The sequence below is a fragment of the Podarcis vaucheri genome (genome assembly GCF_965113315.1).
Source record: "Podarcis vaucheri genome assembly, chromosome: 11".
Classification (NCBI taxonomy): Eukaryota; Metazoa; Chordata; class Lepidosauria; order Squamata; family Lacertidae; genus Podarcis; species Podarcis vaucheri.
In genome coordinates, this window is record NC_138749.1 from 17526245 (window position 1) to 17552489 (window position 26245).

The window sequence follows — 26245 nt, forward strand, 5'->3', positions numbered from 1 at the left end:
AATGGGCAACAACTCGTTTCTTTTTTCCATTCTCACCCCCTTCCCCACATCTAAGTGCACAGTGGTTTCTTGGCATCCGTTGTATAAAATTCAATCTACAACTGAACTTAGCAAGTAGTGCAAGCATTGAAGGTTGCTGTTTCTGACCACTCGTAAGGCGCCAGTGAATGGCAAGATAATCTTGTGTAGTGTCACAGTACTGCACAACATTGCTGTGGCTCCCACTGCCCTCCCAGTGGGATTCTTGCTTTGGAGGGATTGGGCTTCCAAACATTCCCCCTCTTCTATGGACCTCTTGGAACTTGTTGAGGATTTTAGTGGACCACCTAGTAATAATAATAATAATAATAATATATTATTTGTACCCCGCCCATCTGGCTGGGTCTCCCCCGCCACTCTGGGTGGCTTCCAACAAAGATTAAAAATACATTAAAATGTCACACGTTAGAAACTTCCCTGAACAGAGCTGCCTTCAAATGTCTTCTAAATGTCAGGTAGTTGTTTATCTCTTTGACATCTGATGGGAGGGCGTTCCACAGGGCAGGCGCCACTACCGAGAAGGCCCTCTGCCTGGTTCCCTGTAGCTTTGCTTTTTGCAGTGAGGGAACCGCCAGAAGGCCCTCAGCGCTGGACCTCACCGTCCAGGCAGAACAATGGGGGTGGAGATGCTCCTTCAGGTATACTTATTTTTCTGCCTGTTATAGCCATTGAAATTCCACAGAATTCAAATTGTAATAAGAACTAAAAGAAGTAACAAAAAATACAATTCAGAATTGATATGACTATTCAGTGCAATGGATACGCATATCCCAACTTCAGCCACATATCCACAGACACATAGCAAACTACACAGTTTGGGAAACCTCCCTTCCTTTAAGTTTTCAGAAGTGCTTTCCTTGCAATCTAAGGATCGGGGCTGCAAGTGCCTTGGGGAACAGGTTGCAAAAGTGTCATTGGTGCTCTTGTATACTTACTGTGCCCACCGGTGCTGTTTAATAGGGAAATTTCACAAATATTTATGAGACAGCGTCTTTTGTTCAGAACCTCTCCATATGCTGAAGTTTAAAGAGTGTGTTGCTGGTGGCTGCTGCATGTATAAGGAACGTATAATGGAACTTATTTTCCTCTCTCCTTTTTGTTTAGGTGTTGAAGGCGCATAAGGTTTAGAACTTTGAATGGAATAAGCATGAAGAGCTTGAAAGCAAAGTTTAGGAAGAGCGATGTAAGTATTCGGCAGCTCACTGTGGCTGACTCATATTAGTTTGTCTGTATTGTGGAAGCATTCCTTCAGTCCCACCTTGATAAAGCTGTTAAGTTAATGAACTACGAGGGCGGAAATGTAGCAGGAGAAAACCGTAGGACTCAGAATTGTTTCTGTTCTTGCGTGGTGTTTACTGAGTCACTTTAACATAATATGTACATAATGTTATTTGTATGCTGCCTTTCTGGAATTCTGATGATGCTCAAGGCAGCTTGCCCCATGGAATATATGGAGGAAATACATAACAAAAGCAGTCATAAACAACAAATGAAACATTAAAAATACATACTTGTACTCTGTCATGCACCCGTGCACACTGATGACACCACAGAAATAAATACACACACTGCAGGTTTTAAATAAATGTTTCTGTATTGACATTCAATCATATTTTAGGATAGTTTATAATAACAGTAGCAGCAACCTATTAATATCAGTGTGTGTGTGTGTGTGTGTGTGTGTGTATAAATATCTTTGGTTGGTTCAGCTTTTCCTTCCAATTCTTGACTTTAATGATTAGAGAATCTCAGGTTGAGACTCGGGAAAGGCCATTTCACACGCAAGTCTTTTTCAGATGTACACTTGACAGGGACCTCTTGCAGACAATTATTGCTTGTTGATGGGTGAATCTATATGAAGCTTGCATTTGCCACATTCTCCTTTGGATGAAACGATGTCTAAACGACGTTAAGCCAGTATTGCATAAACCATTTTGGAGGATTAAGTGCACCCTGCTAGGATAGTTTCTGTGCAATGGTGTTTGGTTGCTATATGTGTGTTTCATCCTTTCAGGGAATATAACTTGGGATGGAATCAAGGAAGGGACAAAATGTGTTCTATGTGTAAAGGATGGGATAGAAGTGACCTGATGGGAGGATTTGTGGCTTTTTTTTTTCTCTTTTCAAATGGATAAGAAGATTGAAGCTGATTTTCCCTGGCATTATTCTGCTCACTCTAGTATTTCTCAGTGATTTTTACCTGCTCAGCAAAATCTTAAGATTAAACCTATCCTTTACTTAACTGGTTTGACGTCATTCCAGAAAAGATAAAAGTAGTATGATGTAGGCTTCATTCAAGGAGCTTTTTGATTTACTGGAGTGCTATCTAATTAAACAGGTCTCAACAGCAAGTCGAAACCCTTATATGTGTGTGTATTACATGTACTTGGAGCCAATCTAACCCTGCTTTTTTTTAAAAATAGAAAAAGCTCACACTTCAGAGCTTTATAACGATGGGTAATTAGCTATCATTGATTTTTTTTATGTTTTAAAATTTCTCCCTACACTTAGAACGATGCCTATAGCAAATATCTTCGGCTACCTTCAGATAACTCCGCTTGCTTCAGAGCAGCTGTGGAACGATTGCCATGATTCAATTGCTATAAAGCCTCATGTTGGGTTTTGTAATAAGCTTGTTAATTCAAACCCTCCTAAGCTACTTCTGGGAAATGGATTTACAGACTCAACGGCTGGGGTGCTGCTACGTCTTTGCGGTGATCACAAGGGCTGAAATGTGTTTGTGACTTAATAGGCATAAGCACGCTGTTATTATTTCTTAAAATTGTATACTGTCCTTTATCCGAAGACCACAGGGTGGTTCTGAGCTAATGGACCAGTGGTCTGACTCAGTATAAGGCAGCTTTTTGCGGAAGGTCCGTAATGCTACTATGTCAGACGGAGTTTGTGTATTCCTCGATTCTGCCTTTGTAGGTCCAGTGGCTGTTCTGGAGGAAGATGGTCAGATCCACAAATATAGCTTGACTTGCTGGTAGCCAACGGCACCTGTCTGTCTGTCTCTCTTCAAGGATGCATGCCTTCAGCTCAGTGTAGAACCAAGGACACATGCGGTATGTCTTCTCAGATAGCCTAGTGGTCCTTTGAGGCTAGAAGAGAGAGTGAGTGAGAGGTCTACGTATGTGGGCCTGCTGTCCTGCAGTATAACTTGCCACTCACCTGGTTGCAGCTACAGAGGTGTGCTAGGATAATACAGATATGTACTGCTGAGTGCATTGCTGATTTGGCAAGATGCAGGCATATGCTCAGACCTCATCAGTAGTTTCACACGCTAGGTACCAGCTGCTCACACTGCCTTTTTAATGAAGCAGCAGACTGATTGTTTGATATGGAGCAGTTCATCTGGTGTAAACAACAATGGCAGCTAATTTTACTTGCACATTATTGTGGGAGCTTCTACCTTCCACTATGGCTTTCAAAGGTCTTGGAACCCCAAGGTTCTCTTGCCTTCAGAAAACCCCTGCTCAGCCGTGAAAGCCTTTGGGGGAGCTTGGACCGATCACACGCCCTCACCAACCCCTCAGGGTTGTCGTGAGGTAAAAGGAGGAAGAAAGAACCATGTACACTGCCCTGAACACCTCGGAGGAGAGGTGAGATACAAATGCAATAACTAAATAATAAATGACAGTTCTCTTTCTCAAGCTCTGGGAGGAAGACCTTTCATTGCCTACAGACAGCCACCCAATCTTAAACAACTCCTAACCCACAATAATACTACAACCAGACTTAACACGGACACTGGCACCAGAGCCTGCAATAAACCCAGATGCCAACTTTGCTGCCACATACACCCGGACAACACCATTACTGGCCCCAACAACATCACACATACCATCTCGGGACTATTTAATTGCTCATCGTCTAACATTGTGTATGCCATCAAATGCCAACAGTGTCCTTCAGCTCTCTATATTGGACAAACAGGCCAAACCTTACGCCAAAGAATAAACGGACATAAATCTGACATCAAGAATCAAAACAGAGAAACCAGTAGGAGAACACTTCAATCTCCCAGGACATTCTATACAAGATCTCAAAGTAGCTGTTTTACTACAAAGGAATTTCAGAAATAGACTGGAAAGAGAAGCTGCTGAATTACAACTCATTACCAAACTTAAAACCATGGAGAGACCTGGTCTGAACAGAGACATTGGATTCTTATCTCATTATACATGACTAAGCCATTTCTCACCTTCTCACCCCTTGCCTTTTCCTGTAAGACCTATTACAGTCGTTAAGAGTCGTCAGCAGGCTCATCTCAGCTATCTGCCAATCTCGATTCCCACCACCCTTCTAAGTAATACCCCTCCCCACCTTCTCAATATATAGAAGGATCTGGCAACTTCTGTTTCAGTGTATCTGAAGAAGTGTGCATGCACACGAAAGCTTATACCTAGAACTAACTTGGTTGGTCTTTAAGGTGCTACTGGAAGGAATTTTTTAAAATAATAAATGTTGGCCAAGCCTCATGCCTGTGAAGTATTGGCAGACTTGAGGGAACAGCAAGGTTTGCAGAGCAGCTCAGTGAAGAATCTTTGCACTGACCGACAATGGGTGGGGAATGGAAAATGGGGCAGGAGGGAGAATGGAATATTGTGGAGGGGGGCATGTTTGGCTGACTGGAACAGGAGCACTGCACATTGCGACATTTTGTTGCAGGTCCCACTAGTTATGCTTATAAAACCTTAAGAAAAGCAAGCAAGGCCCAATTCACACAATCCTTGAGTGAGTGAGCCACATCTTTCCTGTCTGCTCTGGCAGTCTGAATCCGTGCGGCTGTTGTTGGTACACACTGCTGCATCGCAAGTAGGGATTCAGGTGCCATTGCTTGGGTAAATAAATCAAGCAGGCAAGCAAGCTCAATCCAGTTGGGGTTGGGTAGGGAGGGCGAAGAAGCCTCTGCCCCCTTGCTAAATTTCAAAATCTTGAGCTGCAAAATACAGTGAACCTGCCTCCTTGTTTCTGATCCTTTTCACATTGCTTTCCACTGGCGAGTTCTACCACTCCACTTCACCACTGTATTCTTTTGCAGGAGGAAAACCGATTTGGAATCTGAAAATAGCAAAAGTGCCTTGAGAGGGCCTTGCTTACTCATCACTGCTTTAACAATTACCACTGTGGGCGATGAATGAAAAATGTCAGCCCCGTTCTAGTAACACACAGAGGGTTGGGTGTTCTTTGGCGGGGGCAATATTGCTTAGAATACTGGAATACTGTATACAGAACACTGGAATACTTAGAATATCTAGAATACTGTAGTCGGAAGCATCACTAAAATGTCAACCCTAGTGTTGGTTCAATCTATGGCAGGAGTAGTGAACATGGTGCCCTGTAGCTGTTGTACTAAAACACCCACCATCTCTGATCATTGACCATGCTGGGTTGATGGGAGTTGGAATCCAATGACATTGGCACTGCACTGGGCACCCCTGGCATGGTCACTGTCATCCACATGGAGGGAAACTTGTTGTGTTAAAAAAAACGACCCATTACACCCGGCTCCTAGAGAATTAGCTAATAAAATGGCACACTCTGCTTAACAGATGGAAGCTCTGTTTCTGCGATGTAATTTTTTTAATGACCACTTTTAACTGATGGGTAGTAGAAGGAAGAAAAACATTCTTTGTCATGTAGGCGAAACAAATGCTTTCGCTCTCTCCAGGCTTAACTTGTAAGTAGGAGTCTGAAGGACAGCTTGCTCTGATCTTATCGACACCTCTTATAAAAGACTTCCTTTTAATCCAACCAGGATAAATTCCATTGTTTTTGTTTACAGGAGGTTGGGCTTGATTTATTAAAATAGCCCCTGGCCTTAAGGATCCTCATTCCATGGAGTCAAGCTAAATTTGTGCTCCTAAAATAGAGAGCAGAAGAGACTAGAGGAGGCTGGCTGTGTCTGTCCTGAAACAAAGCCTCTAGAAACTCTATTGTCAGTGGAGGCAAAATGGGATTGAATGTAATTCACTAATCAGTGGATTCAAGTCAGCTTAAGGCACGGTTATTTTAAAACTTGTTCATGCAGAGTAGTTAAAAAGTACAGCATACGCTGCTCTGATTGGCCCTCCCGAGGATGGGCTGTGTCTTTAGCAGCATACAATTTTTTTCCTTTTAAGTGTCTTTTCTTCTACAGGATGTTAAAAGACTATTTGACACAACCACTAATGGAGGTTTGCAACCAGATTATGGGGGGAGGGAGGGCACCAGATACGTGGAAAGAAGCATTCATCACACTGATACCTAAAGTGGAAACTGAAAAGACTCAACTTAAGAACTACCGCCCCATCTCACTCCTAAACGTGGATTACAAAATATTTGCAGATGTTTTGGCTAACAGATTTAAAAAAGTATTAAATGAAGTAATCCATAAGGACCAAGCAGGCTTTCTCCCAGGTAGACATTTGTTTGATAACACCAGGAATATTATCGATATTTTGGAACTTTTACAAACAAATATTAACACCAAAGCAGTGTTAATTTTTATTGATGCGGAGAAGGCCTTTGACAACATTTCTTGGAAATTTATGAAGAAAAACTTGGAAGGGATGGGAGTGGGAAGGGGGTTTGAGAATGGAATAGAGGCAATCTATTCAGAACAAAAAGCTAAGTTGATAGTGAACAACGTGGTGACAGAAGAACTTCATATTGAAAAAGGAACACGCCAGGGGTGCCCCCTATCCCCTTTATTGTTTATTTCAGTCCTGGAGGTTTTGCTGAATATGATAAGGGAGGATCGGCAGGTACAAGGAATACGGGTCGGAGCGAAACAATATAAACTGAAAGCATTTGCAGATGACTTGGTTTTAACATTACAGGAGCCAGAACCTAGTACAAAAAGAGTTTTGGAATTGATTCAGAAATTTGGTCGGGTGGCGGGTTTTAAGCTGAACAAACAAAAAACTAAGGTGTTAGGGAAAAACTTGACAGTTACTGAAACAGAGGGGTTTCAGAAGGAAACAGAACTAAACATTGTTAAAAAAGTGAAATACCTGGGGGTCAATCTGTCTTCTAAGAATTTGAATCTATTTAAAGATAACTATGAAAAATGTTGGTCAGAAGTCAAAAAAGATCTAGAAATTTGGTCAAGATTGAAACTATCCTTGTTAGGCCGAATTGCAGCTATAAAAATGAACGTTTTGCCAAAGATGTTGTTTTTGTTTCAAGCCTTGCAGATCGTGGACAGAGTGGAATGTTTTGGAAAGTGGCAGAGGGATATTTCTAGGTTTGTCTGGCAGGGCAAAAAACCCCGAATTAAGTTTAAAATACTAACCGATGCAAAGGAGAGAGGGGGGTTTGCCCTGCCAGACTTAAGGTTATATTATGAAGCTGCGGCCTTCTGCTGGATGAAAGATTGGATTTTATTGGAAAACACTGATGTCCTAGATCTGGAAGGCTTCAATAATTCGTTAGGTTGGCATGCGTATTTGTGGTATGACAAGGGGAAAACACATGGAATGTTTAAAAACCATATTGTCAGAAAAGCAATATATATGGTCTGGAAAAAATACAAAGACTTATTGGAAAGTAAAACTCCGAGGTGGATTTCACCAATAGAGGCCAAAGCTCGGAAAGCACCCAATATGGAGGCATACTGGCCGAAATATTGGGAAATAATAGAAAACATTGGAGGTAATTGGAGGTTGCAGAGCTTTGAAAAATTAAAGGATAAGGTGCAAAATTGGCTACACTATGCCCAAATTAATGAGGTTTTTAAGCTAGATAAAAAAACAGGATTCCAGGTGGAAAAATCGAAACTTGAGACAGAGTTGTTAGAACCAAAGACCAAGGTACTATCGAGAATGTACAACTTGCTGCTTAAATGGAATACTCAGGATGAGACAGTTAAATCAGCCATGATAAAATGGGCTCAAGACATTGGTTACAATATTATGTCTGAGGACTGGGAAAGGTTATGGACCACCGGTATGAAGTTTACGGCATGTAATGCCTTGAAAGTAAACATTATGAAAATGGTATACAGGTGGTACATGACCCCAGTCAAGCTCGCTAAGATATACCATTTGTCTGATAATAAATGTTGGAAATGCAAGGAGGCTGAAGGGACATTCTTTCACCTCTGGTGGACTTGTCCAAGATTGAAGGCCTTTTGGGAAATGATCTATAACGAGTTAAAAAAGGTGTTCAAGTACACCTTCCCCAAGAAACCAGAGGCCTTCCTTCTGGGCATTGTCGGCCAGAAGGTGTTAAAAAAGGATAGAACTTTCTTTATGTATGCTACAACAGCAGCAAGAATCCTTATCGCTAAGCACTGGAAGACCCAAGATTTGCCCACACTGGAGGATTGGCAGACGCAATTGATGAACTACATGGAACTAGCCGAGATGACTGCAAGGATCCGAGACTTGGGAGAAGAGGCAATGGAGGAGGACTGGAAAAAATTTAAAGACTATCTGCAAAAGTATTATAAGTTGTATGAAACATAAGACGCCGTATGATTTGGAACGTTAGCCCCAGCAACGAAATTTAATTATCTATGAAATTGATAACATTTATGAAAGAATCAAAGTTTAAATGGGTAAAAATGACATTATGTTATATTTTTAGAGTAAATGGAGAATAAGAGATTTAAACTTAAATTGTAACTGAAAATATAAAGAAACACACGAAATAAGGGTATAATTTGCTGATAACTTTATTATCAAGAATGCATTATGTGGGAGATGTGGGGAAGTCCAATGGAAATTTGAAATAAGTTCCTGAAATGGTCGTGATTTTCTGTTCCTTTTCTTTCCTTTCTTTTTTCTATTTTGTTCATTTTTTTGTTCTTTCTGTAATTTGGAAAAAATGCAATAAAAATTATTATAAAAAAAAAATAAGTGTCTTTTCTTCTAAATTGCATAGTTGTCTCCCTGCTGTGTTACATATCTTTAAGGTATGTAACACAGATACCTTTAAATGTATCTAACACAGATATATTTAAGGTATTTTAACACAGCAGGGAAAAGGGACGCGGGTGGCGCTGTGGGTTAAACCACAGAGCCTAGGACTTGCCGATCAGAAGATCAGCGGTTCAAATCCCCGTGACGGAGTCAGCTCCCGTTGCTTGGTCCCAGCTCCTGCCAACCCAGTGGTTCGAAAGCACGTCAAAGTGCAAGTAGATAAATAGGTACCCCTCCGGCGGGAAGGTAAACGGCGTTTCCGTGCGCTGCTCTGGTTCGCCAGAAGCAGCTTATTCATGCTGGCCACATGACCCGGAAGCTGTACGCCGGCTCCCTCGGCCAATAAAGCGAGATGAGCGCTGCAACCCCAGAATTGGTCACGACTGGACCTAATGGTCAGGGGTCCCTTTACCTTTTAACACAGCAGGGAGACAGCTTTGCAATTTAGAACATAAGATGCTTATACACAGTGCTTCTTTTCTGGGGGTACACAGTACCAGCACCCCTTTTTTCACATGTTAAGTGTGGCACTTTCTGTAACAACTTCATGGGGAGTACTGGCACCTTTTTCTGAAGAAGAAAAAAAGGACTGCTTCTGCCAAGTTAGACCATTGCTCCATTTAGCTCATTATTGCCCACACAGACAGGCAACAGTTCTTTGTGGGCATACACTGGTCTCTCTCTCCCCCCCCCCCCGGAGATACTGGGTATTATTGTTGTTATTTATTAAACTTATATACCAGCTTTCATCCAAAGATCACAGGGCATTTTGCAGTATAAAGTTGTTGGACTTCAACTCCCAGAAGCCCCAACCAGGATGGTCAGTGGTCAAGGATGATGGAAATTGTAGTCCAGAAACATCTGGAAAACTGATTGAACCAAGGACGTCCTGCATACAGAGCAGATGCTCTGCCACTAAATCTTGCTTCAGTGCTGGCAATGGGGTGGAGTCCTCTACACCTGAGGGTAGCAGGGTAGCTTAGGGTGCACCTGGGATTGCTGGCTTAGGAGTCTGAAAATGGCTGTAGACTTCTGGAGGGATCAAGGAGCTGCTGTTGCAGACCATAGTTGCTCCCCAATAAATTGGTGTTCAGTGATGATAGAATTGTAGAGTTGTAAGGGACCACAAGGATCATCTAGTCCAGGTAGACCACTGAATGTCTGTGGTAGATCCTCCCTAAAAAAAAGCTCAGCAACTTTGCAACTTTGACTGCCAGTCTCTTGGGTAGATCGCAGTCTCTTGGGAGTTGGCCACCCCTGTTGTCCAACACCTTACAACGCAGGAATCTTTTGCCCAAAGTGGGTCTTGAACTCACAACCCTGAGATTAAGTACTGTCTCTGAACCTAGAGGGTTGTTGTTGTCACTGTTTATTAATTTCTACAAAAATAATAATCTCAAAGCTACTGATAAACCTCCCTGTTATTAATTTGTCCAATCCTCCTTAGAAGCCATCTGAATTTGTAGCTTTCACCACATCCTGTGGCAGCAAAATCCTCAAACAGATGCTTCTTATATTTGTCCTGAATTTATTCGATTAATTAGGTGGTAATACTGTTGCTGCCAGGTGCCAGTAGCAAACCTCCATTGAGGGCTGTTCATCTTGCTTTGCTTGTGTGCTTCCTAGGACAGCAGGGCTGACCATTGCTGGCATACACAGTGCTGAGGTCAGAGATAGCCAACATGGTAGCCAGCAGATTCTTTGGACTACAACTCCTGTTCTCTCAGATTAATGGCCATGTTGGCTGGGGCTGATGGGAGTTGCAGTCTAAAGCATCTGGCAGATACCACATTGACTATCCTTCAACTAGATAAACCCTTGGGTTGATCCACTGTAGGCTCTTTTCAAAGCAGTCTAGCATGGATGTAGTCATGCTTTATGTATGTTGAAGTCATTGGACTTGAGTACACATAATTCTGTGTTGGACCATGGGCTATTTCTGTGCTCTTCCTTTATCTTTTCCAATTTCCTTACATCCATCCCATTCTCTCCTCTCCCTGTCATCAACATTTACAACAGTCTTCCCCTAACCCAGTGCTCGCTAGATGTTGTTGGGCCACAGTTCCCATCATCCCTGTCTATTGACCAAACTCGCTGGAGCTGATGAGAGTTGGAGTCCAAAACATCTGGAAGGTGCCAGATTGTGGAACGCTGCTTTAGAATGTGAACTCCTTGGGTCAGGGGCATGCCCCTTTCTTATTTTGCATGGTGAATTGGCATGTACAATGATGTACGCTGCAGAAATGAACTATAATTCTGTGTTCCTATTCTGTGTTCCTATTTTGGACAGACTTCTTTCTTCAAAGTATCACCTACCACTACCTGTGATTGTGCAATTATCAGCAGTCCATGCAAGACAGAGACTGAGATCTCTTGTCCGTTTGGGAGTTTCAATTGCTAAATAAACGTATTGAATCCCTGAAAGTGCCAGGGTTTTGTTTTGTTTTGCTTTTTTGTACTGTTATATGACTTCCCCACCCCCCAAGTTTTGTAGGTCTCTTGAGAAAAATGTCTGGTTTTCATTCTGAGTTGTATTTAGCCTTTGCTGGGTTTTTTTGAGGCAACTTGGTATGTTAACAATGCACTGAAACAACGAAGCCTGCAACTTTTGATTTGCTTAAAAGAATAGGACTGCTGTTGAGTCTGGCATTTTTACAGAAACATGCATCTACTCATGGTTTCTTTGTTTCTACAAGCCCATCGTTTAGAGAGATGTTGACGGGCTGAACACTACCTGCAGGTCTAAAATGTAGCCTGTGCCCTACTTTACTGTGGCCCTCAAGACATTGCTGGCCCTCAAGACCCATTTCTCCTGACCATTAACCGTGCTGGCGGGGGCTGATGGAAGTCGGAGTCCGAATAACATTAGGAGCACCACTGGCTTCCCATTGTTGCATGTGGAAGGGCCATAGCTCAGTAGTAGGGCACATGTCCTGCATGCAGAAGGTTCCAGGTTCAATCCCTTGCATCTCTAGGTAGGGCTGGGAGAGACCCCTGGGGAGCAGTCACCCACCATGCTAACAGTACTGAGCTAGATAGACCCAGAGGTGTGATTTGGCATCAGGTTGCTTCCAGTGTTCCATGGTAGGAATGGAAGGTTGTAAGATGTCTTCTAGATCTGCACCCTTGCCCTTCCATCGCTTATCACTGGAAGATGTAACTGTGGAAGATTAACAGTTAAACCTAACATGTGCATGTTCTTGCTAGCTAGCATGAAAAGGGGCAAATGCTACAGAGCTGTATTGCAAATAGGCAGATACTCAGAACATCGAAAAGCAGTTGGTAGAGTGGGCTCCGTGTTACGTCATTTCCCCTCCTCTCCTTCAGGATATAGTACTTCCTGTTCTTGTCTCTTCCTTTGAACAGTGTTGGATGCAAATATGCCCCCCGTTTGCTCCAGCTGTAGGCTATACTGTAAATATAAGTATTTTGCCTGCATAGTTTTTACTGCCACTATTGCTGCAAACCAATGCAAGATTCAAAGTAAGGAAATTATATTTTTAAACTTAATTCCTAGGTTATTGTTAAGCGGGGTAAGAGAGTCAGTTTACTTCATAGCTGGATTTGCTCAAACCAAGGTTTTACAGCCTGGTTTTGCTGCCAAGCATGGGATTTTGAAACTCTGCTTAACTCACACATTTGGGCGCCTGGAGAGATAAATTGTGATTACTATATCCTCTCCCTCCCATTAAAACCCTTCCCACAGTTAAGTCTTGGAGATTGGGCCTGCTGTAAGCAGTTTTCCTTGGTGTGAAGACCATGTCCTCCCGCCTGTTCTGGGGAGCCATGGGCTTCTCAGGAGGTTATTCTCCGTGAGAGAATGCTAATGGATAACTAGGGCCATCTATGCAGTCATCCTGTCCATTTTAATGAGAGGCATTTTGCAAGTGACATCAATATAAGTGGGTTGCCCCTTTGAACCGTTGTTCTAATGCTAGCTGTAATGGGCATCTACTGTTGCCCCCCTCTGCCCCCATTCTTGTCTATATCGCCTTTAGGCTGTTGACATTTTGCTAACCAGCTGGTTTTCCTGTCCTACTTTTAGCACTGGTGCAAACAGCTTATCACTGTGTGTTTTCTGCTAGGCCTGTCTCTTTTGTGTTTCTCCCTGTTAGCCAAGGATGACAAACGGAAGAAAAGGATAGCATTGCACCCTGCTGCTATGCTACAATAGGTGTTGGACAGGGCTTCACATTCAAATTCCTGTAGGAGTGAATCCTGTGCCAAGCTTGCTCTGGCCTCAGAAAAGGCAACTTCGTTGTGGTAATTCATCAAGTTACTGGCAGAAAATAAAAATAGGTTGGTGTGTAAATGCAGAAAATCAGATTTCCATAAAGCTTCCATTTTTAACTAATAAGGCGTGATTATATACCTTCTAGATTAGAACAAAACCATTGTTGGTGCTGTTAAAATCAACAATATTCAAGCCTGCTTAACTTTTTATTTTAACTGGAGTGGCTCTTATTTTAGCCTGCTTTGGTGAAAGTGTAGCTAGCATGCCACGATTGTCAAGAGGTCATTATAGCTTTTGTTTCTAGCAATATTTAGCTTGGCTAACTCCTTCAATTAAAGCTTTCTGGCAAATTATGGCTGCTAAGCACTGAATTTCAGTGAGGCTCAAAGCAGCCGGCTGATGATGGTTTAGAGCTGTGTTTACTTGTTGCCATAGTTTTAATGGCGGACATGTGTGCAGATGTGGCCTGTTAAATGTGTTTACAGGTGGGCTTTTGGGGTGTAACCTACATGGCCTACTTTCCATTGTGTTGCTTAAGGAGGGCAGCCCACCCCCTATTCAACCTCGCTCATCTTGTAGGCTCTGCACAGTAATATATAGCAGTATCCAAATTGATAATTATTTGGGGGAAGGGCGTTATTTGAAACTTGAAGACTATAATTTTATTTAAAAGATTAGAACCCTAAAGTTTATCCTCAGTTTAGATTATGCAGCCTTCAAACACTGTGCAGAATGCCTAGAACCCGAGTTACCTTGAGATAGTTTTTTTGTCATTTGTAAGGAGAACTTACGAGCTAATGTTGCTGTTGAAAATTTGACATTTCTCAATTCCACACCCCATCTCCTTACTGGTAACGCAGGAATGCAATTGTTCAGCTGTTATGTATTTTTCCTCTGCATACCAGGGAATTTCCATGCATGGAAACTTAGAATAGTTAAATATTGAGTCTCTCTGTGTGTTTCACTCTTAACAGTGAATCATGCTACTTGACCTTGCCATGATTTATAGTTATCCTTGAAATGTTAAATTGCCTCTTCCCTTTGACATGGTCTCAGAATAATTCCTTTTGGAATAGTAACTTCAGGGAGAGCTGCCTTAAAATAGAACAGTTGAATGCTCCTATCTTTCAAATATTACTTAATGACTTTTATAGTAAACGTCCAGATTTAGCTCTGGAGAGGCTGGTCGTGTGGGTGGGTCCCTACACTTCCTGCAAAGCCGAAGTTGAGACTAGTTGCTCAGGGTTCCCGTATTGAATGAGATCTCTTCCCCTGTGCTTTTCTCCCTTGCAAAGGCAACACAGTGTTCCAACTGGGTTTAATCTAAGGAAATGGAGTTTAAAGTGCTTGTTAGCTATCTGCCCCGTTTTGTGTTGCCTTGTTCTGCCTTTGATCTGCACGTGCTTCTTGCATGCAGCTGTAAAGCTATTCCATGCAAAATCAAAAGTCAGGTTTAGCTGATAACATTACTAGCCCAGGAATGAACTGTTAAAAAACGTTGTAACTGCATATTTTTTGCATAAGTTGCATATTACAGTGGAGTATTTAGGTTTTTGTTTTGCAGAGCTGAAAAGGTTTAGGGCAGGCAAAAGAAAGTACGTCATCACACAGTACATTTGCTCACACAAGAAGTACTGTATTTTTCGCTCTATAGGACGCACTTTTTCCCCTTCAAAAATGAAGGGGAAATGTGTGTGGGTCCAATGGAGCGAAGACGCCATAGCCCCGCGACCCTCTCTCGGCTGGAGAGGTGACGCGCGGCTATGGCAGGAGCCTCTATAGCCTCGCGTCACCTCTCCAGCCGGGAGAGCACTCACGGGGCTAAAGCAGCCCCCCGCGACCCTCTCTCGGCTGGAGAGGTGACGCGCGGCTATGGCAGGAGCCTCTATAGCCGCGCGTCACCTCTCCAGCCGGGAGAGCACTCGCGGGGCTAAAGCAGCCCCCCGCAACCCTCTGCTGGCTGGAGAGGTGACGCGCAGCTATGGCAGGAGCCTCTCCGCTGCGCCTTTCCGCTGCTCCCTGACCTGCTCTTTGGGGCTGGTGGTGGCCTTCCCCCCGCCAGCCCCAAAGAGCAGGTCGAAAGGAACCTGAAGCCTGGAGAGCGAGAGGGGTCAGTGCACACCGACCCCTCTCGCTCTCCAGGCTTCCAAGGTAGCCGCCTGAACGCACCTTAAACGGCACCTTGTTTTAGAGCGGGAAAACAAGAGGGGGAAAGTTCTCCCCCTCTCTGTGCAGTGCCTCCTGCCACTTCACTGAAGGGCAGAGAGGGGAAGATTTTTTTTTTCTTGTTCTCCCCCCTCTAAAACAAAGTGCGTCCTATTGTCCGGTGCGTCCTATGGTGCGAAAAATACGGTAAGTGATGGATTTCAAGGAGGATTGGACAAATTCATGGAGGACAAGGCTTTCAGTGGCTACTAGTAATAATGGTTAAGTTCTACCTTCACTGATGGAGGCAGCATGGCTCTGAATACCATTTGCTGGGAATCACAAGTGTGGAGATTTTTTTTGCTCTCAGCTTCTGCTTATAGGCTTCCCTGGCTGACCCATAACAGGGAATGTGCCTTGGTTCTGATCTAAGTAAGAGCAGCCCACATGAAACAGTGGTCAGGGTTGATGGGAACTGTAGTCCAGAAACAGCTGGAGACCCAAGTTTGGGAAACACTGGGCTAGATGATCCTTAGGATCTCTTCCAACCCTATGATTCTATTAACACAACCTCTCTTTTCATCCTTATGTGATCAGAGCTCAGCCAAGCTTCCCAAATTAGTCCCTCTTTTCAGCTTGCAATGGATTTCAGATGTGGGCAACCCCAAAACCGCTGAAATGTTATCTATCTTTCTCAGATATGTTCTTTTTAATAATCTGTAATGATCAAGCAGAAAGCAAGAATGGAAAGAATGTGGTCTGTCTATGCTATGATTGCGGCGACCCTATCTTTGAAATGAATCGGGCCTTTTTGTCATAAGACACATGTCTGCAGAAGCGAGCAAGCCTGGCTGCAGACAGGAAATGGCCTAGTCTGTGACCTCGTCTCTCGGGGGAAATCAAAGCTCCTATTAATTCCCCTCCCACCCACCCCCAAACCAAAGTAGATCTGCTCTCTTAGTTGGGAAATAAGTCAAATGAAATGCTTTGCTTCCTTCTTTCTAGGCTTATGCAAATAGGAGGTGTGAACTGCATTTTGCAAACAATTTAAATCAATGTTCAGCCTTATGGAAGGAGGCAAAACAACATCTAAAAGTCCAAATTCTTGCTTTTGGATACTGTCCAGATTGATTGGAAAAAGCAGTGGCAGGTTTGAGTGGGGCAGTTGCACACAACCCAATAATTTTAGCAGTGTTATCCCTCCCAGATTGTCATCTCCGCTGCCCGCCTCTTCTCAATGAAAATAAAGAAAGGAATGTATGCCCTTTGGCATGCATATCTAGGACAAAGGTTCATTGCATAGATTATATAACAACAGCCAGCCAGTGTGTACAACTAGTGCTAGCTGCATTTAATGTAGTTTGGGTGGCACAGAAGCAAGTTGTTTGATGCCATTTTTGGATCTGTTCCTGGGTGTGGGCTTCACAGTGCTCCTAGAAGTTAGAAAGTTTCTTAAGGCATGCCATATATTTCAAGCACTTTCCCCACCCTCAAAGAAACCTGGGAATTGTAGTTTGTTAGGGGTTCTGGGAATTCCAATTCTTGAGAAATAAACTGCAGTTCCCCAAGCCATGTGTGGCGTACTCAGCGTACTCATGGTACTAGCCCATGATTTTTGTACTGTATTTTATTTTTACTTACACTTGATTGTAACAAAACCTCTTAAGTGGTTTAAAATAAATATTAAAATTATCAATAAATGCAGTTAAAAACAAGTAATTAAAAGCATTTAAAAGTGATTAAAATAGCAGTAAACTGAAAAGAGATTTAAACATCTGGATAGGGTTATCTAAACAAAAATGTTTTAAGCAGGCACTCATGGAAAAGAATACAGCGAAGGCAAATTTTTCATATGCCAATTTAAACAAATAGATGCAAATTTAGATTTCGGAGCAAATTAGGAAATGTGTGGCTGGTGCCTCACCAGTACATGCACAGCACAAACTTAAAAAAATACCCTAACATTTCTGAAAGAGGAGGGAAGGACAGGAGATCAAGGGCCAAAGACCCACAGTTTGCCTCCCCGCTCTCCCTCTAACAATCACCCCTTGCTTTTTCCTGTAAGACCAATTGCAGTCCTTAACAGTTGTCAACAGGTTTACCACACCTATCAGCCAAGCACCCATTCCCACCACCCATCTGAGTAATACCCCTCCCCACACTCTCACTATTTATAAGGGTCTGGTGACTTGTGTTTCAGTGTATCTGAAGAAGTGTGCATGCACACGATAGCTCATACCCAGAACAAACTTAGTTGGCCTATAAGCTAGTGATGTATGGAAGTGAGAGCTGGAACATAAAGAAGGCTGATCGCCGAAGAATTGATGTTTTTGAATTATGGTGCTGGAGGAGACTCTTGAGAGTCCCATGGACTGCAAGAAGATCAAACCTCTCCATTCTTAAGGAAATCAGCACTGAGTGCTCACTGGAAGGACAGATCGTGAAGCTGAGGCTCCAATACTTTGGCCACCTCATGAGAAGAGAAGACTCCCTGGAAAAGAACCTGATGTTGGGAAAGATGGAGGGCACAAGGAGAAGGTGACGACAGGGGACGAGATGGTTGGACAGTGTTCTCGAAGCTACCAGCATGAGTTTGACCAAACTGCGGGAGGCAGTGGAAGACAGGAGTGCCTGCCGTGCTCTGGTCCATGGGGTCACGAAGAGTCGGACAGGACTAAACGGCAACAAGGTGCTACTGGAATGATTTTTTTTATTTTGTTTCGACTATGGCAGACCAACACGGCTACCTACCTGTAACTAAATCACCCCTGGTAACTGCACTTTAAGGAAGAATTGTGATTGGATTTTCAAAGTATTTGGGTGAGCAGGTCAGTGCTCTGAAGTAGGAAGTCTTGCTTTGGGCATATGTCCATGATTTATGAGAAGAACATGGCATTAACTAAACAAAGTATTTAATCAGGATTTAGAATTAATCTTTATTTATAAAAATGAGGAGAGCATTGTGATTTCCCAAAGTAACATTTATGCAGCAGGATCTCATGTTTAACATTCCCTTTTCATTTCTCTCTGCCTTTTAACAACAGCAACTGGTCTCCCTTCTCAAGAATAATCTCCTTATGTGCACTGATTCTTCCATCACAAAGCAATACTAACCCTAAACCCTGGGAATTTGAAAAGCTGCTTACAGATTTCCATGCCAAATCTGAGAGGCTACAATTTATGGGAATCCTGTGTAGCAGGTTCTGATTTACAGAGAGGGTTCTTTAAATTAAAATATTTTTGTGCAAAGTGTCGGGATTTGTTAATAAATGGTTGGATATCAGGGGTCTTGCGTGAGGTTTCCAAATATCACAGAAAGTAAACATCTCCCTGTGGAAAAGAGATGTTTGAAGGCAAAGCTGAGCTCTCCTCAACTGAAATAGAAGCAGAGCTTCAAAGGACAGTGGGAAAGTGAGTTTTTGTAAAACTGGAGTTTCTAAAACCTGGACATCTCTTTCGGAGCTCAAATGAGGATTAAGGGCGGCTCTGGCATTAAGGCCGGGAAATAAACTTTTCCTGTTTAAGTGTTTTGTCTGTCTGGGTCTCCAGCGTCTGGATTTTGTTGTGTTAACTTGGTCTAGTGTCGCCAGTTGTTGGCCCAGCGCATGGGTTGTGCAACCTGCAAAATGTTCTTCTCACCCTCAGTTGTTGTTTGGTGGGGACAAGGGAGAGTACCGTATTTTTTGCTCTATAAGACTCACTTTTTCCCTCCTAAAAAGTAAGGGGAAATGTGTGTGCGTCTTATGGAGAGAATGCGGGCTGCACAGCTATCCCAGAAGCCAGAACAGCAAGAGGGATTGCTGCTTTCACTGCGCAGCGATCCCTCTTGCTGTTCTGGCTTCTAAGATTCAGAATTTTTTTTTTCTTGTTTTCCTCCTCCAAAAACTAGATGCGTCTTGTGGTCTGGTGCGTCTTATGGAGCGAAAAATACGGTGCTTCATTTCTCAGGGGATTCTTACTTCAAGTTCCTTTGTAGATCTGGAATATACCATGGGAGCATGTCCTTTGCTTATCCTCCATCTTAACTGCTGTACGTTAAAAACTTTTTTTGTGTTATTAATAATGCATTTATGCAGTGCTTATTTTAAAAAATCAAAGTGCTTTACAAACATTATCTTAGTAGTTCTTGTTAAGAGCCCTGTTGTGTTGGAGTTATAGGTTTTTGAATTGCACAAAACATGAGCTTCCTTTTGCTGTTCTCTTAGGGCAGTCTTCCTCAACCTCGGCCCTCCAGATGTTTTGAGACTACAATTCCCATCATCCCTGACCACTAGTCCTGCTAGCTAGGGATCATGGGAGTTGTAGGCCAAAAACATCTGGAGGACTGAGTTTGAGGAAGCCTGTCTTAGGGTGAACCTACATGGTCTATACAAGTGGTTGTGTTATGGTGGTTACTGTATTTTTAAAACAGGCCCACAATTAATTTGGTTCTCTATAGCTGGGCCTATATGTATTTTTTTTTTTAAAAAAATCAGTAGAGTTTATAAAGAAAAATACAAAGAGCTGGGCATAGTAACATTTTTTTCTGGGTCATTGTGTTAACATGTGTTGCAATGCTTATACTTGTTACTAGGTGTCACTATAGTGTTCTCTGCACAATCAAATAACACTAATCAAAGTCAACATCTGTTATGGTTTCTTGGGTCACATATGCAAGGATTCTTTCATCGCACAGCTTTCGACAACCCCAGAGTCTCTTGGTAATGATTGTGTTCCCAAAGAGTGTGCCCTTAGTCACATTACTTTAGCCTTGCCAGGATGTTCTATTCTACCCTAAACTAATTCGGCTGTCTGAGAAGAATAAGGGTGCTTGGTAATAATAATAATAATAATAATAATAATAATAATAATAATAATAATAATAATAATAATTATTATTATTATTATTTATTATTTATACCCCGCCCATCTGGCTGATATTCTGGGCGGCTTCCAAAAGAATATTAAAATACTATAATACATCAAACATTAAAAGCTTCCCGAAACAGGGCTGGCTTCAGATGTCTTCTAAAAGCCTGGTAGTTGTTGTTCTCTTTGACATCTGGTGGGAGGGTGTTCCACAGGGAAGGCACCACTACCGAGAAGGCCCTCTGCCTGGTTCCCTGTAACTTGGCTTCTCGCAGTGAGGGAACCGCCAGAAGGCCCTCGGTGCTGGACCTCAGTGTCCAGGCAGAACGATGGGGGTGGAGACGCTCCTTCAGATATACTGGTAGATTGGCCACGGTGCTGATATCCTCACCAGTGACGATATCCTGGCAGAAAATGTACAGGTCACAATAGGGCAAGGGTAGGCAACCTGTGGCCCAATCGCCTTCTCAATCCGGCCCGCGGACGGTCCAGGAATCAGCGTGGTTTTTACATGAGTAGAATGTGTGCTTTTATTTAAAAATGCATTTCTGGGGTATTTGTGGGACATAGGAATTTGTTCATCCCCCCCCCAAAAAAAAATACTCTGGCCCACCACATGGTCTGAGGGATGGTGGACCGGCCCACGGCTGAAAAAGGTTGCTGACCCCTGCAGTAGGGGATGGAAGATGTAAAGTTTCTTCTCTTGACAGCATGAGTCACACCTTATCTCACACTATAGCAAGGGGGCTGAGGTCATAAGCCTGGGTGATCAGCTTCTCTATAGTTACTTTGGTGATGTTCCAGGGAAGCTTCAAACAAAGCTGCAGTAACTTACATAGCAGTAGGATATGTAGATTACACTGCAGTGTCCTAATCCTCTCTGAAATGCACGTATGTGGTTTGCATACCAAAAGCAACCCAGTAGTTACCTTCCAGCAAAAATATGTTGACATAGCAACAGGTTTAATACCTGTCAAGGCCAGGCTGGAGCGGCGAGTGGTCAGTTGTAAAGTTGTACCTGAAGGACATAGCTTCCCACTCATGGCCTCGAGCTTAGTTGCTGGAGCTCTGTGGGGACTTGGAATAGGACTTTGTGGCCTGAAACATAACAAGCAGAAGGTCCTGCTCTATTGACCAAGTGACTCAGGAGGTCTGACTTTTACTTATTCCGACCACGCCTTGCCAGTTCAGTGGCTTCTTTCTGCCTTTCAGTTTCTGGAGGCAAAGCTGTGCACTCTTATTCCATACTTGAAGAGGGTTCTGCTGACAGAGAACAATAATTTCCATAAACTGGGTTAAAGCGAAGATAACAAAAGAGACTTGTGGCATATTAAACACCCAACATACGTATTGCACCATAAGCTTTCATGGGGACGCAGGTGGCACTGTGGGTTAAACCACAGAGCCTAGGACTTGCCGATCAGAAGGTCGGCAGCTCGAATCCTGCGACGGGGTAAGCTCCCGTCGCTCAGTCCCAGCTCCTGCCAACCTAGCAGTACGAAAGCACAAAGTGCAAGTAGATAAATAGGTACCGCTCCAGCGGGAAGGTAAACGGCATTTCCGTTCCCTTTTCTGGTTCGCCAGAAGCGGCTTAGTCATGCTGGCCACATGACCCAGAAGCTGTCTGCGGACAAACGCCGGCTCCCTCGGCCAATAAAGCGAGATGAGCGCCGCAACCCCAGAGTCGGTCACGACGGGACCTAATGGCCAGGGGTCCCTTTACCTTACCTTTAAGCTTTCATGGACCACAGTCCACTTCATCAGATGCCATGATGTGCATGCCTACATTGGCAAGCATATACAGTATTCAGATGTGCTGGGAGAATGTAAAGTAGTGAGATGAGAGCAGACCAAAGTTGAATGTTGGGGTGTGTGTGGAAATTAGCCTGAAAGCAAAATAGCTACAGTGACCAATTGACAAGGCAGCTTCAGCGATAACACAAACATCCTTTCATTTGCTAGTTAATTAGCGCGCACACAGTGTGATTGGGGGGGGGAAATCCCTTAGAACTGAATTGCTTGATAAATTGTAATTTGGTCCTTTTTCTGCTGGAGTTTCCCTTTGAAGTTCTTTTGAAGAATGACCACCTTAAGGTCAGATACCGCATGTCATGGCAGCCTGAAACATCCTCCTCCTGCTTTCCTGATATTGCCACCAGGTCCCAGGCTGATCTAAGGTCATATTTATATACTTTGTAATACAGTGGAGGCTGGTCAGTTGAGACAAATGGGGTAAAGGTAAAGGGACCCCTGACCATTAGGTCCAGTCGTGACCAATTCTGGGGTTGCAGCGCTCATCTCGCTTTATTGGCTGAAGGAGCCAGCGTACAGCTTCCGGGTCATGTGGCCAGCATGACTAAGCCGCTTCTGGCAAACCAGAGCAGCACATGGAAACGCCGTTTACCTTCCCACCGGTGAGGTACCTATTTATCTACTTGCACTCTGACGTGCTTTCGAACTGCTAGGTTGGCAGGAGCAGGGACCGAACAATGGGAGCTCACCCCATTGCAGGGATTGGAACTACCAACCTTCTGATTGGCAAGTCCTAGGCTCTGTGGTTTAACCCACAGCGCCACCTGTGTCCCCGACAAATGGGGTACTGCTCCATAAAAAGTCAACCTGACCTCAGCCAGACCCCATTTGCCTGCCATCTTAATTTACAACCAATCCAGGGGATGGCACTGTGTGTCAACATCCTTCTTTGGTCTTAGTGTAACTCAGAGAAGGGAACAAAATTAGAATGTGTTGGCTCTGCTTGGCTGGCTTTGGCTCTGCCTACCACTGGCCGGCCCTACCAGACCCAATGGACACCAGCCACCACTGGCTTGATGCCTAGATGGATGAAATAGATTGTGCAACAATGTTAGAGAATAATTTAAAATACACCAGAATTAAAATACACAGTTAAACAATCCTATTAAAATATGACCAACCCTGTTCAAATCCTGAATGGCAGGACCCAAAATCCTATAAAATAAACCTTAGTCTCCCGGGATAAAACCTGACCATTTTCAATCCAAGCTTGAAAAATCAAATGGACGGGCAACACACATACCCAACATTTTTAAAGTAATGATGGAGCAACTGTGGCACTTGCATGTTGCTGGACTTTCAACCTTCAGCAACCCATGGTCATTGGCCATGCTGGCTGGAGCTGAAAGGAGTTGGCTTAGCAATGACCCTAGTTTAAAGATCGACCTAGGATACAGTGTGAAGTGCCATCAGAGTTGCAGGTTGCTTTGTGATAGTTGAAATAGTTAAGATTGTTTACTTTGGAGCAATGCAGAAGGCATTTGTGTCTAGTAGGTAAAGTGATTATGTGTCTGGGTGTGCTGGACCCATTTTATTCTGGTCTGGTTTCCAGAGTTTACTGGCCAAGCCTTCATAATGTTGAGCACCAGTGTTCACTAAAGTAAGTTTCATTTGCACAGCCGTAAATATTTGAAAAGCAATGGGGCTCCAGCCTTGTAACCCAACACCTACAATGATAATCTACGTTAGCTGTCTTGAGTTTCAATAGCATGCAAAACTCTTGGGAGTCTGCAGTCAAGGTCAGATGCCTACTTTATGACATCAGGCCCTGAAATGTTTTAATGTTGTTAACTGAAAGAAAGCTGGGAGGGGAAGGGAGACACCAGAATAATTAAAGGAAAGCTAAGTTGCCAAGATAGATCTGGGGGGGAGGACTTCAGGGAGGTGGCAAAGTATAGGCGATCTAAGGACATTTGAATAATTGCTACACCTACTCTGAATTTTGTGGAAGGATTTGGCAAAGAAATGATGGCCAGTATCCAAAGAATTGTGGAGCTTATTCTGTGAGCCCAAAATGCTTCACATTATAACTGGGTTTGTCTCCCAAACAGCCCAATGTGCTGGATGGCAAACTGCTTTTAAAACTGGCTCTGTGTGTGTGTGTACACATGCCAAAAGCAATTTCCCAAGCACAAAATGGGACAAGTTGTTGCTGATTAAAGGAAGAAACTTAAGCTCCACTGGGTGAGCATAAACCAGTGGTAGGGGGACATGTCGCCTGGGGGCAACATGAAGCCCCTGACTAATTTATTGCCACCTTCTGAATATTGCCACACACAGACCGAGAGATGGGGTGGCACAGAGGCAGAGGGCAGTGGAAGGCAGCAAATGCCCTGTACATTTGGCTTACCCTCCACTGCCAGCCCAATGCGCTATCCTTTGAGGAATGTCACTCACCCACAGCATAAAGCTTTCAACTAGTCTAAACCAGCAATATAAGGCAGCTTCCTATGCTACATAAGACCATAGGTCTACTTAGCTTAGTATTGTCTACACTGGCTGGAAGCAGCTCTCCAAAATTTCTCCCAGTGGGTTCTCTCTTGGGATGCTGAGATTTGAAATTAGAACCTTCTGCATTCAAAGCTGAGGCTCCGACACTGAGCTGCAGGCCCTCCCCAAATTCGCTGGATTCTGGCCTTTGCATAATACAGTGGTGCCTCGCAAGACGAAAAGAATCCGTTCTGTGATTCTCTTCGTCTAGCGGTTTTTTTGTCTTGCGAAGCAAGCCCATTAGCGGATTAGCGCTATTAGCGGCTATTAGCGGCTTATCTGCTGATCGGATCAGCTGATAAGCGGCTTAGCGGCTTAGAAAAAGGGGGGGGAGGGAAAAAACCAGCAGGAACTCGCAAGACATTGTCATCTTGCGAAGCAAGCCCATAGGAAATTCGTTTTGCGAAGCACCTCCAAAACGGAAAACTCTTTCGTCTAGCAAGTTTTCCGTCTTGCGAGGCATTCGTCTTGCAGGGCACCACTGTACGTTGTTCTATGACTACTTCAGATTTCATTGCTTTTGAGGGGGGTGGGGATAACTCGTTCAGCTCATGCCGGGAAGCTTCAGGCAGTATCTCTGCCTCAGAATGTCTCTCTCTGGTCTTCCCAGATGCCTGGTGCAACTCAGAATGACCTCTTGCGCATCTGGTGTGTGTGTGTGGTGCTGGCTAAGGCAACGTACCACTTAATAGGTATTGTGGCCAGCTCTGTTCTTGAATTCCTTCTATGCAGGAATTTACTCCTGGCAGGAAGTGGAAACCAATGGCACGGATTCCATTACAAACATGCCAGAAACAATTGGGTATGTTTCTAATAAGGAACTCTTCACTGGCCCACATGCAGGAGAGGGTGAGCCCTACTCTTAACGAAGGCTACTTTTGGCCGTTCTGTGATGCTGGAAACCAGAGAAACAAATCCTTTGTATTTAAGGCATAAAACCTTGGCTGAAATCCAGAGAATCGTGTGACCAGCCAGGCTCCATTGTCGCCTGTGGAAGGCAATGAATGATCTGCAAGTGAAGGTCATTCTGTAACCAAAAAAGCAATGCTAGGATGCTGGCCCCTGGTCCCTTATCTCAACAAGTGAGTTGTTTATGCACATGGAATTAAGGACATATGTAACCTCTTATGTACAGCAGCATTTGGTTCCTCTTGACCCAGTGACTTTTGGCTTATTGATTCCCAACTAGGGAATGAGAGGATTTATGAACACTGATGGGGATTTATGCTTCTCGTCCCCAAGAGCATTTAAAATAGCATCTAGCAAACGATTCTGAGTCTGAGGCTACTCCCTAGTCTGTGTATAAATTCTCCAGTCCTCACGTCCGCAAATGCAGTGGCTCTGGGAGACAAATAAATTGAATTTTCATCTTTCATCCTTTTTTTATCCCCTCTTTGTCCCAGAGCATAACGTGAGTCCTTCTCCTGCAAATATTGGCTGTTGTGCATAAAAGTAGATTTGCTTTAAATTGAAAGCTAGTTCCCCTTCTTTTTCTTTTCTTTTGACCTAAGCCAAAGGACGCTTGGAGCTTTTTCACATGATTCTCTAGGCATGTGGTAGGCATTTGCTTGGAGAAGTATGTGCATGTTGAATCTTGGAGTGATGCAGTTGTATACATAGGTTGCCAGAAATGGGGCTTGGCTTTTGGCATGCCACCTCAAAACACCCTTTTCAAGCATTTGCAGTGGCATGCCAACCTTTTTAAAGGTTCCTATAGATTGGCTGCTTTTATTGTGCAAGTCAGTCTGGGAACATTTACATTGAA

General features: G+C 43.5%; 1 protein-coding gene across 3 annotated transcripts in view; it reads left to right on the top strand.

The window, feature by feature from the left end:
• Positions 1-26245, top strand: part of RAI14 (retinoic acid induced 14) — a 99936-nt gene that overhangs the window by 10766 nt on the left and 62925 nt on the right. For all 3 annotated transcript variants that reach the window (XM_082241842.1, XM_082241844.1, XM_082241843.1), the window contains exon 2: positions 1144-1222. In XM_082241842.1, the coding sequence (XP_082097968.1) occupies positions 1187-1222 (36 nt within the window). In that variant the 5' untranslated portion in view covers positions 1144-1186. The remainder of the gene's footprint in view (positions 1-1143; positions 1223-26245) is intronic.